A 17,179-nucleotide genomic window follows, 5' to 3' on the forward strand; every position below is an offset into this window, starting at 1 on the left:
TCTGCCGCCATCTGGTTCAGTTCAAGGTGATGGTCTCCCAGGAGTTGATGTCAATGTTGCATTTTTTCATGTTGGCTTTTGGCACATCCTTGAACCGCTTCTTCTGTCCTCCTCTGGTGCGCCTGCCCTGACTGAGCTGGGGGAAGAAGACCTGCTTTGGGAACCTATTATCTGATATCCGAACTATATGACCAATCCAATGAAGCTGTTGGTGGATGACCAAAGCCTCGATGCTTGTGTTGCCTGCTTGTGAGAGGACTCTGATGTTGGTGCACTTGTCCTCCCACTTAATGTGTAAGATATTCTTCAGGCAGCATTGATGGTATTATTCCAGTGCTTTGAGGTTCCTCCAATACATTGTCCATGTTTCAGCTCTGTACAATAAGGAAAGGATCACCACTGCAAGGTAAACCAAGAGCTTGGTTTCAGTTGCGATGTCACGATATTCAAATACTCATTTCATCGGCCAGCAGCAGGTTTCAAGTGATGCTGGATTTCTTCGTCAATGTCAACCTTCTGTGAAAGATAACTTCTAAGATACTGGAAGTGTTCCTCAATTTCCAGGCACTCACCATGAATGCTAATCCATGGGCTGGAGCGTGTGATTTGGAGCTTGCTGGTAGGGGACTTTGGTCTTCTGAATATCGGGTGTAAGTTACATCTTGTTGTATGCCTCAGTAAATATGTTAGCAATTCTCTGGAGATCCATTTCCAACACAGCACTGACTGCAGCATAATCAGCGTATTGGAGCTCAACAACTGAGGTCGGTGTGGTCTTAGTTTTTGATTGGAGCCATCTGAGATTAAATAGTTTACTGTCCATTCGATAAAAAAGCTGTACTCCAGCGGGGAGCTTGTGTCTAATCAGATGGAGCTTGGCAGCAAGGAACATCAGAAATGATACAATGACACAACCTTGTTTGACTCCTGTCTTAACCTCAAAAGGGCCTGAAATGGACCCATTGTTATGGATCACTGCTGGCGTATCATCATGGAGCAGGCGAAGAATGGTAACAGATTTTGGAAGACATCCATGCTTCAGCAGAATCTTCCAGAGTGTTTCACAATTTACAGAGTTGAATGCCAATGTAAAGTCAAAGAATGCTAGATAGTGAGGTTGATGTTGTTCGCAACATTTTTCTTATAGTTAGTGAGCTGTAAAATCATGTTGGCCATGCCTCTTGATGGCTGAACCCACGTTGAGATTTGCGAAGTAGCTCTTCAGCAAGTGTAATAAGTCAATTCAGCAGGGTTCTTATAATGATCCTTCTTGCTATGGAAAGCAGGGAGATGCCTCTGTAATTTCCACAGTTGGATTTGTCCCGTTTATTGAAGATTGTCATAATCATGATGTCTTTGAGATCATTTGGGACATCCTCTTCATTCCGAATCTGTAGGATAAGGGCATGGAGCTGTAATGTTAGTTTCTTTCCTTCATGCTTAAAGATTTCAGTGGGGATTCCATCACCCCCTGATGCTTTGTTGTTCTTTATTTGTGTGATGCCTTTCATCACCTTGTTATGATCCCAGCTGATATTAATACTGGACAAGTCTGCTAATTGCTCTGATTTACCAGCAATTCCTTTTCCCATTCAAGGCATTTTTCACAATACTTCATAGAGTCTTCTGATGCTTGAAGTTCGTCAAGTTTTAACTGAAGATCTTTCTTTGTTAAGTTTGCTTCTACAAGCTTTATCATTTAGACATCTCAAGTCCTCAGTCAAGTGGTCTACTTCCTGTGACTGATAGCTCAATTGTTCTCATCAGTTCTCATTTTTGATTAGCAACAATATCTTTAGTGCATGAAAGTTGGTTCTCTACACTGATCAGGTTTTCCTTCAAGTGCTCATTACTGGCAATAAGCTTCATATGTCTGGCCACAGTAATTTTTTGGAGTTTAGTAAGATCAGCATGATCAAATTCCTGCTGCAATACAATTGTTGCTATGTTATTGTCTCTGCTAGCCAAATTATTACCCAGAATAAAATCAACTCCTTCAATAGGTAACCTAGGAACAATTACCACTGTATCAATTCTGTTTACTAAGTCACAAAGAAACAGGCAAATAAATTCCATGAATATCTCCCATTAATACCTTTCCCTTCATCAAACTACCTGGAACACAAATTGCATCATTTGTCACCATCAATTGCTGATCTGCCCCAGTAACTCTCAAATTTTTAATTCCTCCAATTTCCCTATTGATTCCCCTATGGCCATTTCCCCACATGTAACTGTGTGAGATATCACAGGGTCTCTCAGCCAAACCGCACTGTAGCAGGTCAGTACACTTTTGTACGTCATAGGTGACTGAGTGGACAACATCCTAGTCACCTGGGGATCGATGGGTAAAGCCAGATATGCCAAAGTCACTGATGCATTGGAGACATAGTTAAATCTCCACAAGAACACTATCGTGGAACTCATAAAGCCCAATAAATATACCCAGAGACATGGGGAAAGCATTAATGCATTTATTAATGATTTGTACTGATTAGCAGAAGCCTGTGAGTACTGTAATCTGAAAGAGGAGTTAATCCCTGTGACAGAATAGTTGTTGGAGTAACGGATGACACATTATCAGATAATTTGCAGTCCCGAGAAGACTTGGCGCTGGGGAAGGTGATTCAATTAAGTAGACAAGCCAAGATAAGGAAGAATACCAATTGGTAGTCAGAGAGAGACAGCCCAAATCCCAAAGTAACAGATGTAGTTGAATTTGAGAGACATAAAAAATGGAAAATAGAGAGAAGGAGAGACTTACAGAATGTAAAGCAATTAATGGCAGCAGCCCATACTAGCTGTTGTTGGTGCGGTAAAGAAAGGCATGGGTGCGGGAATTGTTCTGCCAAAGACGCACAATGCCATCGGTGCAAAAAGATGGGACATTTTCAGGCAGTATGTCACAGTAGAAAAACGGGCAGAAGGTTGAAAAAGAAAAGGTTTTAAAAGGAAACAGAGACCATGAAGTTGAAGATTCACAAGACATTGAGATACCCTTCTTAGGAGAGATTAAAGAATTAAGCAAGAACTATTGGAGTACAGAGATCTTGGTTGAAGGTCCCAGGAAACACTTTAAATTAGGTGCTGGAGCAACAGTTTTATTTCTTTCAGAAGCTGTACTATGGTTAGACAATAGAGTTCTTCAAACATCCTACAAAAAGCTACATGGACCGGGAGGAACTCAGCTGAAGTTTCTGGGAGAATTAACAACTACTTTAAAGCGCATAGAGAAAGTAATTACTGAAATACTGTATATAATTCAAGAAAAAATAGAAAGGCATGTATGGAATTGAATCTAATCCACAGAACAGAAGAAGTAAAGAATGGTGAAGGTCCATCAGGAGGCTTCAAAGCAGAATTTCTGATGTCATTTACAGATTGGGAGAGCTAAAAATAGCTAAGAGCTGATATTGTCAGAATGTCACAAAATTCTCATTTAAATTGGGATGCAGCTGACCTCCTATCTGAATTCAAAATGTTTAAACAGTGTCCAAAGCTATGGTTTCTTGATTCAGGTGTATCTGAACCAGATAAGCAAACCATAAAAATTCACCTAGCAACTAAGAATGAAGGCCTACACAGGCTGAACACATCAGGCCCCACAAAGGGCCCCCAAAAGATATGTACTACATTGGAAGACCATTTCAGAATCAGGTTAAACTTTCGTATTCAAAAACCAGAGTTCATATCAATTCAACAACAGCCTAGAATCCACTTTGTCAGCAGATGCAGAGAAAAGGATACATACTTTGATTTTTCAAATGCAGAACTAGAAGACAGAATTGTTGAGTTGTTAATCATACCCACTCCCATGGAAGCGTTCCAGAAAAATCTGCTAGACAAGCCTAAAACGTATGAAGACATTGAAGACCTACTCAAAGATGACATAAATATGAAGCGATCCTCGCAGGTCAGAGAAGCTTACAGGCCCTAAGTATGACCCCAAATGTTGATGCACTTACTAGAGCACCTAAACTTAGTAAGACATGTGGAAGGTGTGGTCTTCTGCATGCACCAAGGAAATGCCCAGCTTTCCTTTAATTCTGTAAGGCAGGTGGCAGAAAAGGTCATTGTCAGTGTAAGTGCGTGAGAGTAAGGGCGTGATGCAGCTACAAAGACCCGTACATTGATCCAAACAGACCAGATATAATCGGTACCTTCAAGCAATAAGAACAACAAACTGGTATCCCATCAGAAACATATACATAAGGTGTTTGACATACCAGAAAATGACGATTATGTGCACGATGAGACGAGCAGTGAACAAATATTGCGCACAGTCAATCTCGTGGAAAACACAGGTGCCATCTCATTGTCTGAAGTATTTACCAAGATTAAAATTACCTATCCTAAGAAAATAGGTAACTACTCATTATTGGCCAAGATTGACATGGGAGCAAGGGCTAACATACTACCCAGGCAAATTCTAAAAGACATGTATCCACGGACATGGAAGGCCATGACAGAACCCACTGCTGTGCAACTTTCAGCATACAACTGTCCATGAATTCTATGTGCAGATTCCATAGCTCTGGAGTGCAAGCAGAATCAATCCTCCTGGGTGTCACAGAAGTTCTACATTGTGGATACTAAAGGCCCAGTGATCAGAGATCTACCGTTATGCCATGACCTCACAGTAGTAACAGTACATGGAATCAGTCAGACGTCATATGGCAGGCAACCTCAGAAACTACTACTACCACCTCAATTCATGATCTAACATCAAAATATCCAGAATGTTTTAACAAAATTGGCACTTTTAAGGGAGCTGCAACATTACACTTGCAGGAGAATGCTAATCCATCCATTGATCTGGTACATTTTGCACAACACAAATGCCAACAAGAAAAAATAGTGCAAGATTCTATATTACAGAAACTGTGGAAAGCCATCATTGAAGGATAGATGGCCTGATTCAATTCAGCATGTTCACAGACGTAAGACCATTTTGGCCTCACTGGGACAAGCTAGGCATCTCCCTGGGAGTCATTTTTAAAGGTAGGCAGGTCATCATTCCAGACTCCTTGCTACCTGAAATTCGTCAACAACTTCATCGCTCACAGCTGGGCATAGGTCGGATGAGAAGACATGCAAGAGAGTAAGTCCAATGGCCAAATCTGAATAATGATATTGAAGTCACCGTCAGAAAGTGCGAGGCATGTCAAGAGCATATGCCAAGCCAGTACAAAGAACAAATGGCTCCACAGGAAGTTCCTATTCATCTTGGTCCAAAATTGTATCTGACCTCTTTCATGTCCATGGCACTGACTTCATTGTCATCGCGACTACTTTATCAAATACTCCATTATTGCACAATGTATCAAGCACAGCTGTTGCGCACACTCTAAGTGCTATTTTCAGTTTATCTGGTGTGCCTAGATAGATCATTACAGATAATGGCCTTTTAATTTATCGATAAGCTATTTCAGGGTACGTGAGAAGTGGATTGATCACGCCACTTCTTCTCATTATCTTAAATCTAATGGCCTAGCTGAACGGATGATTCCCACAGTGAAATCTCTAATTCTCAAATGTAAGCAGGTTAAATAATATCTACACATTCCAATGTTACATCTGAGAGTGACACCTTTAAGTGCAACTGTTCCATCACTGGCAGAGCTCATGTCTGGCTGAGCAGTGCGTATACCAATCTACTTACCCTTACCCATTCTACTCTCTCAGAAACTAGGGAGCAACTTTTAAAACTGCAAGAGAAGATGAGCAATGTGCATGATAAAAATGCAGGCACAGAATTTGCCAAGTTTGCATTCAGAATCCCACATAAGGTACATGGCAACCAGCCAAGGTGACAAGGAATTGTTTAGAACCAAGGTCCTATGAAGTCATTACATGTAGAGGTGCAATGGTGAGGCATAATCTAGGATAAATGAGATCCATTCCAGCTCCTCAACCACCTTGCAGACCTATTGCACCGAGGACAAGATCCCAAATGCAACCAGGAACAACACCTAAGAATGACAACCCCACAGATCGCTGTGAGCAATTAAAGAAACTTCCAGACAAGGTTACCATTACAAGTTCTGGGTGTACCAGCAGATTCTTTCTATGTTTTAGAGACTCATACTGTTCTATATACTTATGTAATGGTAACTAAACATGAATGTGTATTGTAAATAGTTATACTTCTTTGGAATGGAGGAAAATATCTTTAAAAATAAAGGGGGGTGTTGCATTATGCCTTTAAGTGATTGCAGCATGACATCACTAGAAAGGAAATGTGTCATGCGATCCAGCCCTAATTTCACTTCTGCTTTTAAGCAGAGCACAGCACAGACAGCTCAGTTGTTGGTGTCTTCAAGCTTTATATCTTTGTATAAATGTTCCCAAGTGCCTAGTCTCAATAAATGAACCCACAATGTGTTTGCCCAAACCCTTATGAGAAATTGGTGCTTTTTATATCATTATAAAACCACAATAAAGGTGACCATTCCTCTTCCAAAATCACATGACATCAAGTTGACTAAAAGTTAGCACTAGGAACCTGAAAATGGTGAGAGAGTTTGAAAGCAGAAAAGGTATCACATAAACAAATAAGCTAATTAATCTTTTTGTGATGCTAGGACAACAACCTAATGAGTGTGGAAGGTCTACTGTTAAGCCCAAGAAATGTTTTGGAAGAATTGTTGGTGGCTGTATATCCAAACCACACTCCTGGCCTTGGCAAATTAGTCTTTGCACCAAGTAAGTGACTTGCCTCAGAAGACACATGGTAAGAAATCTTTCCTAGATAAGTTACAAGTGAAGTCATGCAGCCAGTTTCTGTTACATACTAGAAAATTAAACTAGACCAGCCACATAAATACTGTGTCTTCAAGAGCACGTCAAAGACTGGGTACTTGCTACAAACATCTTGACTCTACAAAGCCTCTCCACCATCTACAAGGCACAAATCAAGAGTGTAATGGAATACTCGCCACTTGCATGGATGTGGCCTGCTCCAACAATGCTCAAGATGCTTGACACCATCAAGGGCAAGACAGACCACTTGATTGGCACCCCATCCACCACCTTAAACATTCACCCCCTCCACCATTACAGTGGCAGTGGTGTGTACCATCTATAAGTTGCACTGCAGCAACTTGCAGCAACTCAACAACACCTCCCAAACCCTTGACCTCCACTGCCTAGGATACAGCCATCAGATGCATGGGAATGCCACCACCTGCACGTTCCCCTCCGAATAACACATCATCCTGACTTGGATTATCCTCCTTCCTTCACTGTCACTGGGTCAAAAACCTGGAACTCTCTAATTTCTCCGTGGTTGTACGTTCACTAAGTAGGCTGCGCTGGCTCAAGTAGGCTGCTTGTGGCCACTTTCTCAAGGGCAGTTAGGAATGGACAGTAGATGATGGTCTTGCCAGTGATGCCCACATCCCATGAACAAATCTGGAATGGCAGAAATGATATAGTACAGAAGCGGAAACTGGCCATGGAGTGGGAGCAGAGAAAATATACCAGAATGGTAACTGTGATGTGGGATTTCAGCTGGTGAAACTAGAGAAGTTATGATTGCTTTCCTGGAAGCAGAGGAAGTTCTGGGAAGGTTTAATAAAGATGTTCAAAATGATGAAGGAGGGTGAAAGAATAAATGAGCTGTTTTGACTGGCAGGAGGGTCGATAAACAGAGGGCTCAATTTTTTTAATAATTCACAAAAAGGCCAGGGGAGATGACAAGATTGTTTTACGCATTGCATTATTTATATTCATTATACTTGTTTCAGACATCTGAAGCCATACTGTTAAAGTTTTTCAATCAGTTGATGTTATATGATTAAAACTGTCTTATGTATCGCAGTTTTGGTGTTCACTTCTGTGGAGGGACTCTTATCGATACCAAGTGGGTACTCACAGCTAAACACTGTATGGAACGGTAAGGGAATGCTGCATTGGATGCTCATAACCTTAAAGACCCTTGTTTTCACTGACCAACATTGAATCCTGGTTGGACAACACCTTGACTTTAAGTTTCTCAACATTGCTTCCGCATCCCTCCCTGGCCTCGCCCCTCCCCAATTCTCAAACCTCACTCCAGCATTGACAGTAATGCTTTCAGCTTCCTAAAGCCTAAGCTCTGGAATTTCCTCCCTAAACCTCTCTGTCTCTCTCTAACCCTCTCTCTCCCTTTAAGATGCTCCTTAATACCGCTCTCTTTGACCAAACTTTTGGCCATCTGTCCTAACACCTTCTTACATGGCTCAGTGTCAAACTTTGTTGGGTAATGCTCCTGTGAAGCACTGCGGGGTTTTTATTACCATAAAGGCACTATTTATATGAAGCTGTTGTTCTTGTAAAGACAAACGTGACAATTACAGGTAGCTAACTTATTCACTGCATCTGTCACAGATCCTTGAAACCTTCAGCCTATAAAGTTTATCTTGGAATACACAGACAGGCTGCATATGAATCATCAAGGCAGATAATAGACATTGCCAAAATAGTTCTCGAACCCAGTGGGAATGACATTGCTTTATTAAAGCTTGAAAGGTATTTATTTTAATTTTTTTATATTTGCCTTTGATTTAATTGAGGCAGTTCCCCCATGTTCAGGTTAATACTTTGCTTGTGAAGGATGCACATAAGAATTTTACATACACTAAGAATAATACTGTTGCTTCTAAGGTAATGTATAGCATATGAATCAGAATTGAAGCAATCTTCATTTGCCCCTAATTTATCCTTTCAACCACACAGGATGAGATGAGCAAAATGATCAGTCATTGGGCTAATCTTATGTGGGGGACAGGATCCCCACCCCAAGTTGTTAAAGTCAGGGGTGAGCTCACTTCCGCTTGGCAGGAATGTCCCGCAGCATATTAACGGCCATGGGGCCTTTAATTGGCTTGAGCCTGGCTTTCTGCTCCTATTGGAGAGGAGGTCCTACCTCCAAGAGCTGCCAGGCAATCAAATGACGAGCACCACTCTTGTCCCAACAACGCCACTGGGAGCAATGGCCACTGCTGGGATTATAGCAGTCCCTGAGGAAGGCTTTCAGCGATGAAGCCCAATCTGTGAGATGAGTGGTCAGGCTGGCAGCATCCAGCAAGGGAGATGGGGACAGGGGTGACATCAAGGCCACATTTGACCGATTGTGGCATCAAGGAGCCCTAGCAAAACCGGAGTCAATGGGAATAAAGAGGAAAACTCTCACTGGTTGGAGTCATACCTAGCACAAAGGAAGATTGTTGTGGTTGTTGGAAGTCAGTCATCCCAGCTCCAGGGCATCAATGCAGGAGTTCCCCAGGGTATTGTCCCATGCCCAACCATCTTCAGCTGCTTCATCAATGACCTTCCTTCCATCATAAGGTCAGAAGTGGGGATGTTCGCTGATGATTGCACAATGTTCAGCACCATTCGCAACTCCTCAGGTACTGAAGCAGTCCATGTCCAAATGCAGCAAGACTTGTACAACATCCAGGCTTGGGCTGACGATGGCAATAAATGCTGGCCCAGCCAGCGAAGACCACATCCCGTGAATGAAAAGAAAATGTATATATATCTCTCTCCAACCAGGTCTGGTCCCATGTCTTTCCTTAAATTCCCTCCCTTTAGCAAAGATGTCAACAGATTTGAGTTAAATGAGTTAGCACCTCTGCTTAATGAATAGAGAGAAGAATTTCAGATGACTATGTTAAACATTCTATTTTCATATACGAGTGTACAATATCACAGCCATTGTCTTTTTGCTTTGGCTATAAAAGCTGTAAATCAAGTACAATGTTCACTGCAATTATTGTTGAGTGACATACAGATACTTGTGGCCTGAGGACCACTGACACCCATAATGAGTGTCTAGTGGGTTACCAGCAAATGGGGTAGGATTCACCTTCGGCTTCAATTACCAACCACTGGAATGACCTCTGGAAGTGTTACTTCCTCAATGGTCCTCCTGTTCTGCAAAGGGCACATTAAAACTGAACCCAATTTCATGACAGAAAAGCCATTTAATGAATAAGATGGAGAAGTTCTGGTGCACAAGTCTGGTATTTATGACTGAAACAAAACTCACCTGCAATAGAGCTCAACCCATCCCCACTACTCCTACAAATTGAAGCATATATGGACTGCCAAAGTCTTTATTTCTCCTTTTGTGTTACCAATCTCTCTTTCTCACACAGTGTGTAATCAATATTTGCCTTTTTTAACTGTCAGCCAAGCAGGAGAGGAAACTAGTTGTCTTTAAAATTCAGCTGGAAATTTTTATTGAAAATTGAACTATTAGCATGAAAAAAGACAGTCACTTTTCTTCCTGCCTCTGACCCCAGTCTTCCTCTGTCTCTCCATCATCTTCTCTCTGACTGTCACCTTTCTCTGTCCATTAACATAGTTCATTTTCTGATACTTATAAAGCACTCAATAAAAGGTACAGCAGGGTTATAATTCAAGTAGTCATTTTTATCATTCACTCTTACATGCAGCTGGTTTGTTGTTTTTCAAAAAGCCCTTGACACAATCTTACTTGAATAAATTTATTCCATGTAGCATCGCCAATCGGTGAACAATCGTCGGTTTTCAAGCTCAAGGCAAAAAAAGGACATATCTGATAGTTAAGAAGTAACCATCTTATGCAAATTAAATTAAAATAAAAATGATTTAAAACACACCTTTGATTTTAGGCCAGCAGTGCTGAATGACAAAGTCACTATAATCTGTTTGCCAACGGAAGGCTATTTACTACCAAATGGAGCTGACTGCTACGTTACAGGCTGGGGTGAAACACAAGGTACATATTAATCCAAATATTTTTCGAAGTAAAGTTACATGTCCTTAATTGTTTGCTTTTCCCTCTCCTCCTTTCTCCACTAATTTGCCTCCCCCTTCACCTGTACTCCCCTGAAGACATTGATTCCAGGGCTGCTCATTGTTCATGGATGCTGATAACATGCTTAGGTGGTATGAGCCTGTGTATCCAACAGGTCGATGTGATGCATCTAATGTGTGGGTGAAGAGAGTTAGCATGTTTCCCACGTCTTGTGTGCTAGTTTGCTTCTCATTTTCAACCCATACACCACTTGCTGGCAGCAATGTGAAAAGGAGAGTCAAATGTGTAGGTCTCTATCTGTCAGTACACTGCCTCTCCATTGACATGTCCTCAGCTGTGCCTCCTCATGGTAGCACATAGAAACTGGGTCCTCACAGATCCAACCTAAAGCTTCAGAGGAACTTGGAGGAGATTTGGCTCCTAGACATGCAGTGTGGCATCCAGAAAAAACCCTGACAAATCTGGAGTGAAGTCCAATGGAGTATTAATGTCTAAATATGTCATCTTTCCAGCAACTCCTGCAACCAAGCTGTTGCTAAATGCAGTGCTTTGCGTTCTTTTGGACACAACTGGAGAGGTTGTGAGGGGGGCCCTGGTGTTCAGATAGCCCAAGGCCTTTATAGGTTTTGCCCAGGCTTGTGCCTTGGCAAGGACAATTCAATTTCTCTGCAGAATGTTAACACAACACGGGAGACAGCAGTTACATGTCTTAAGCCCAACTTGATTTTCATAGAGAACAGGTGCGATGGGCTGTCTCCAGTGGTGGGAGGGACCCTCATGTCCCACTGGTCAGCCATCACCCACCTCAAGTCAGGCAGCCCCGACTATTAAGTTGCTAACCCGTCAAGGTCTCTTTGCTTCATTGCGTGCTTGGAGCTTAGAGCCCCTGCTCAATAAATGGACCAAATCTATCGCACTAGGCAAACAAACTGTTTTCCTTCTCCTTGTGCTTATTTAGTAGATAAACATCAAAGCACCAACCACATATGAGAGATTGGTTAACACAAAAATACCTAGGTTCATTTATTAAGGATTTGAGAAGCTAGTAGCAGTATTACACAGCCGGAGAACCTTTATACATGTCCGAGTTAGTAGCTTCCTCAGAACAAACTTAGACTAAGTCAGAATCGCATGATACATTGCATGATTTCCCCTCCGGTATTGTATACAGAAATCATAACCACACATAATTAAAGGTGTACCACAACACAAATAAAACAAATACAAAGAAAGAAGATGCTAACTCTTTGATTGGCAAGCTGGAACGTCAGGACCATGTGCGTGGCAGATGACTTGTAGCTGGTTTATAACGTGCAGGACAACCATGATCAACTTGGAAACGTTAGGCTGGACATTGACATAGAGAGAGACATACAAGAGACCAGTCTTGCTGAGAGTGGATCACGAAAAGAAAAACATTACACGTTTATCTGGCAGAGGAAGAATTCAGAGGAAACATGTGAGCAGGGTGTAAGTTCACTGTAGCGAACTTATTACTCTAGGTGATCAAATGGTTCCCCTCAAAATGTTCAGAATGTGACCTCTCTCTTTGCCTCTCAACTCAAAAAACACTCATTAACCTCGAGTATCTCCAATGCTGTTTTCCACTACAGAAGCGAAAGACCAGTCTACAAGGAACTTAACACTACCATCAGCAGAATCTCCAAGTCAGAACATCTTTACCTATTTGGGGATTTCAATACAAGAGCGGGCACAGGCCATGAGGCAGGATATTCCTCGGATGTCGTAGCTTGGGAAAGATAAATGAGAATGAACAGAGATTACCTGAGCTTTGCTGCTACCTGGAGCTTTGTGTAACTAACACTTCCTTTCAGAAGAAGCACTTTCTTTCAGAAGAAACCTCTAGGTGTCCTGGAAACATCTAAGATCAGGGCATTGGCACTGGCTGGCCTGATCATCACCAGATATGACTCTCTCAAGCGCATTCTCAACACATGCAGCTGCCACAGTGCTAACTGTGATACAGATCATTCCCCAGTGTCCACCAAGGTTCGGATGAAACCCTTGAAACTTGTTCATTCAAAGCAGAAATGCTGTCTTGTATCAACATTAGCCACTCACCAACGGTTCCCAACTCAATTGAACAGGTGCTCTCTGGCATTCCCACACAAAGTGCAGAAACTAAATGGAATATACTTCGAAATGCCACTTACAAAACTGCACTCTCACCATTTGGGAAGCAAGAGTGGGAAAACCCTGACAGATTCAAGGCTGACATCACTCTGTTGGAACTTACTAAGGAAGCCAAACGATCTGCTCTCATTAATTACAAGAAAGATCTGAGACAGAAGACTCAAAGAGCCACTCGAAGTAAAGTCCTACGGACTGCCAGACAGTGTGCCAATGACTATTGGTTACAACTTTGCAATCATATCTAGATGTCCTTCAACACAAGGAATGCCAGGGGGATATATGTTGGGATCAAAAAGGCAACAGGTTATCAACAGCCCCATTGAGAACAAAGGCAAGGGAAGGTCATCACTTACTGCAAAAACAGTTGGGGAGATGTGTGAGATGCTACTTTGAGTTGAACTCTAGTTAGCACTGTCACCAAGAAAGCTCTAGACATCATAGAGAGCCTGCCTGTCATGGACGAGCTAGATATTAAACCTACGGTGGAGAAATTTAGCAAAGCTATTGACTTGCTTGCCACAGGCAAAGCTCAAAGTGCTGAAGCTATCCCACCTGAACTCATTAAGCTCAGGAAACCAGCACTCCTACAGCTTCTGCACAAACTTCTCTGTCTCTGCTGGAGGGAGGAGGCTGTACCCCAGGATATTCAAGATGCAAGGATTGTGACCCTGTACAAGAACAAGGGTGACTGGAGCAATTGCAATAATTATCAAGGCATCTCCCTGCTGAGTATGATGGGAAAAGTATTTGCCTGTGTTGTGCTTGTCAAACTGCAGATACTGGCTGAACGAATCCATCCCAAATCCCCGTGTGGTTTCTGAACTGGAAGATCCATAATTCACATGATCTTCTCAGTCCGGCAGCTACAAGAGAAATGCTGTGAAATGCCATGATACATTGCCTTCATTGATCTAGCTGCTGGAGAAAACTGGCTGCCCTCCGAAGTTGCTCAATGTGATCTCTTTCCATAACAACATGATGGGTAAGATCAGCCATGATGGGGCAACATTGGAACCCTATAAGATCTGCATTGTGGTCAAAAAGGGCTATGTTCTGGCACCAATACCCTTTGGCATATTCTCTCTGCTGCTGTCATATCCTTCATTTCATCTACAGAGGATGCGTACTTGCATACCTGAATGGATGGAAAGCTGTTGGGCCTTATCTGCCTGAGAACCAATGTTGCACTAATATTCCATACAGAGAAATAACTTCAGCGGTAAATGGACAGACATTCTCACGCTTGCAAAGAGTTTGGTTTGACCATCAGTATCAGGAAGACAAATGTCATGGTGTAGGACATTGCCCTAAAGTAATCTGTCAGCGTTGACAGTGTGACGCTGGAATTGTTGATGGCTTCACATATCTAAACTCTACAATCACCAGCAGCCTGTCACATGATGCATTGCAAAAGCTGCAGCTGTTATGACCAAGCTGATTAAGAGAGTCAGCAACCTGACTGAGAACACCAAACTGCAAGTCTGCCAAGCCTATGTCCTCAATACTCTCCTCTACAGTTAACAACATATTCTTTACAGGAGAAAAGCCGGAACAATTTTCATCTCCTCTGTCTCAGACATATCCTCGGTATCTCTTGACAGGACAAAGCCACCAACTCAGAGGTCCTGAAGCATGCTAATTTGGTCAATATACACATATTACTGAGTAAACAATGCTTGAGCAGGCTCGTCCATGTCCGTGACAGCTATATACCCAAAGACCTTCTGTACGGTGAACTGGCTACTGGGTCATGACCTCCTGGGCATCCATACCTCTGCTACATGGACACCTGCAAGCGAAGTATGAAAATGGCAGACATTGACATTGACAACTGGAACTGAGAGATAGTCGCCAACAGCTATGACTTCTAGAAGCTGTTTGGAAGAGCATTGGAATAAATGAGCATAAATGGAAAGCTCTGTTAGCCAAGAAGAGGGCCCAGAGAAGATAGAGGCCGATAAATCCTACACCTTCTCAGCCCACTGTCTTTCTCTGCAGCAAATGCTGCAGAGACTGCTATGCCAGAGTGGAGCTCCTGAACCACACCAAGCGATGCTTAACACAGAGTTGCCCACCACAGCGCAAAACGCTGTCTCACGAAATGGAAGGCTACCAAGGTATGAGTCTAGACAAAGATAATTTATTTGCTATTTTACCATGAGTGCATCACAGATAACTTCTAATTCTGTCTGGGTTAACCACATATAGGGCAGAATTTTCCCATTGGCGTGCAGGGGTGGGACCTGCATGCCAATGCGTAAAATGACGCATGGTGACATTGGGTGAGCGTCCCAACGTCACTGCATGCCATCGCAATATTTCATTGGGCGGGTGCGTGATGATATCCGATGCGCACCCACCATTAATTAGCGGGCCACTTACGGCCCTTGAGGCGCCAATTGACAGCGATTTTTTGGTGCCTCTGCAATCTTTGGGTCATCGCATGGGCGCAACAGGCAGGCGGGTGGGAGATATTTGTATAAACCTCATCCACAGGCAGGATAAGAGGACTCAGTGGGGTCACATGTGTGCTCTGTCAAATATTTAATTTACAAAGTTACTGATACTTACCTGTGTGTGCTGCAATACTTCGAAACGCACACCAGCTGCTTGGACTGGACTCACAATCTTCAGTTCAGCACTCTGCAGTGAAGAATCGTTTTTGGGCCTGCAGGTTTCAGGAAGCCTACCCTCAGCCTGGGAATGGGAGTTGAACTCTCCACTGGAGGCACCTCCTCTGAGGAGGATGGGAGGGCTAGAAAGACGAAGAGGCCAGGAGTGCACATTCAGCCTCCAGGGGAGCCACCTTTGGGAGGAGAGGTGCAGGCACGAGGGGTGCAGGGCCATGAGTTGGTCTGAGGTGGAAGGGGCTGCAGAAGACGCCACTATCCTGCTGCCAGGGTATGCAGGCAGCGAAGCAGCTACCTCAATATGTCTGCAGTGCAGTGCCGAAGGAGGCTCCGTCTCTCAAGGGAGACAGTCAACTCTACCTGTCAGATGATTGGGCCTGAGATCTCCCCTAACTGTGTGGGTGGACATCCCATGCCAGTGGCTCTAAAGGTCACAGCTGCCCTCAACTTCTATGCCTTTGGCTCCTTCCAGGGGTCGGTGGGTGATCTTTGCGGTGTCTCCCAATCAGCTGTCCACACTTGTGTGAAACAGGTTACAGACGTTGTGGTCAGGCATGCACTGACCTTCATCCACTTTCGTTGGGACCAGGCAAGCCAAACACAGCGAGCCAGAGGTTTTGCGGCCATTGCTGGCTTCCCCCAATTCCAGGGTGCAATAGACTGCACATATGTGGCCATCAAGACGCCAGCAGGTGAGCCCGGTGCCTTCGTCAACAGGAAGGACTTATACTCCATGAACGCGCAGATAGTGTGTGATCGCAGGATGCTGATTCTGCAAGTTTGTGCAAGGTACCCCGGCAGCTCCCATGGTGCCTACATCCTCTGATACTCCCAGGTGTGGGGCTCTTCAGTGCTCCAGCCCGGCTGGATGGATGGCTGCTGGGTGACAAGGGCTATCCCCTCAGAAGGTGGCTCATGACACTTCTTCGCCATCCAAATACAGAGGCTGAGCAGCGGTACAATAGGAGCCATGCCTCCAGAAGGGCTGTGCTGGAGAGAGCCATCAGTCTTCTCAAGATGCGCTTCCGATACCTGGCACACTCCAGCAACCCCCAGATCATGTGTCACTGCTAGTTGTTGCATGCTGCGCTCTCCACAATCTTGCACTGGAAAGGGGTGACGCTGAGAACAAAGAAGATTTAGACGCAGTGGCTGTGGCTGCACACGAATCCAGCAATGAGTCCGAGGATGAGCATGCACAGGGAAACGCTGAGGGGGTAGACGCTGACCTGGGCATACTCCAGGGAGGCAGGGACACCCAGGAGGCTTTAATCCAACGAACCTTCAGCTAGCACACCACATATGGACCTCCAGGACAAGCCTGGGCTGCAGTCTCTATACTCAATTCCTGAGTGCAAAATCTGCCTGGATAGGAACATTAACTAAGGGCCTTGTCAATAAAGCTGAATGTTATACAAATCATTCATAATGTTATGGTAACCATCCACTTGCAGACGAAGAGAGGCACCCTCAACCGTGATGACATGCCTGAATTTAATGGTATAACAAAAGGAACTTAAGAGAACAAAATGACAAAGGTGTTCAACTTCACACCAACTCATAAAGACCTCATTGCGGGTCAACACAAAAGCACCAGCGATAAACCTGT

At 43.5% G+C, this 17,179-nt stretch overlaps 1 protein-coding gene across 1 annotated transcript in view; it reads left to right on the forward strand.

Moving 5' to 3' along the window:
- Positions 1–17,179, forward strand: part of LOC121288275 (plasminogen-like) — a 216,023-nt gene that overhangs the window by 171,251 nt on the left and 27,593 nt on the right. Inside the window, exons 23-26 of the mRNA XM_041206794.1 lie at positions 6,602–6,705; positions 7,823–7,897; positions 8,371–8,511; positions 10,641–10,747. Of these exons, the coding sequence (XP_041062728.1) occupies positions 6,602–6,705; positions 7,823–7,897; positions 8,371–8,511; positions 10,641–10,747 (427 nt within the window). The remainder of the gene's footprint in view (positions 1–6,601; positions 6,706–7,822; positions 7,898–8,370; positions 8,512–10,640; positions 10,748–17,179) is intronic.

The sequence above is a fragment of the Carcharodon carcharias genome, chromosome 2 (genome assembly GCF_017639515.1).
Source record: "Carcharodon carcharias isolate sCarCar2 chromosome 2, sCarCar2.pri, whole genome shotgun sequence".
NCBI lineage: Eukaryota > Metazoa > Chordata > Chondrichthyes > Lamniformes > Lamnidae > Carcharodon > Carcharodon carcharias.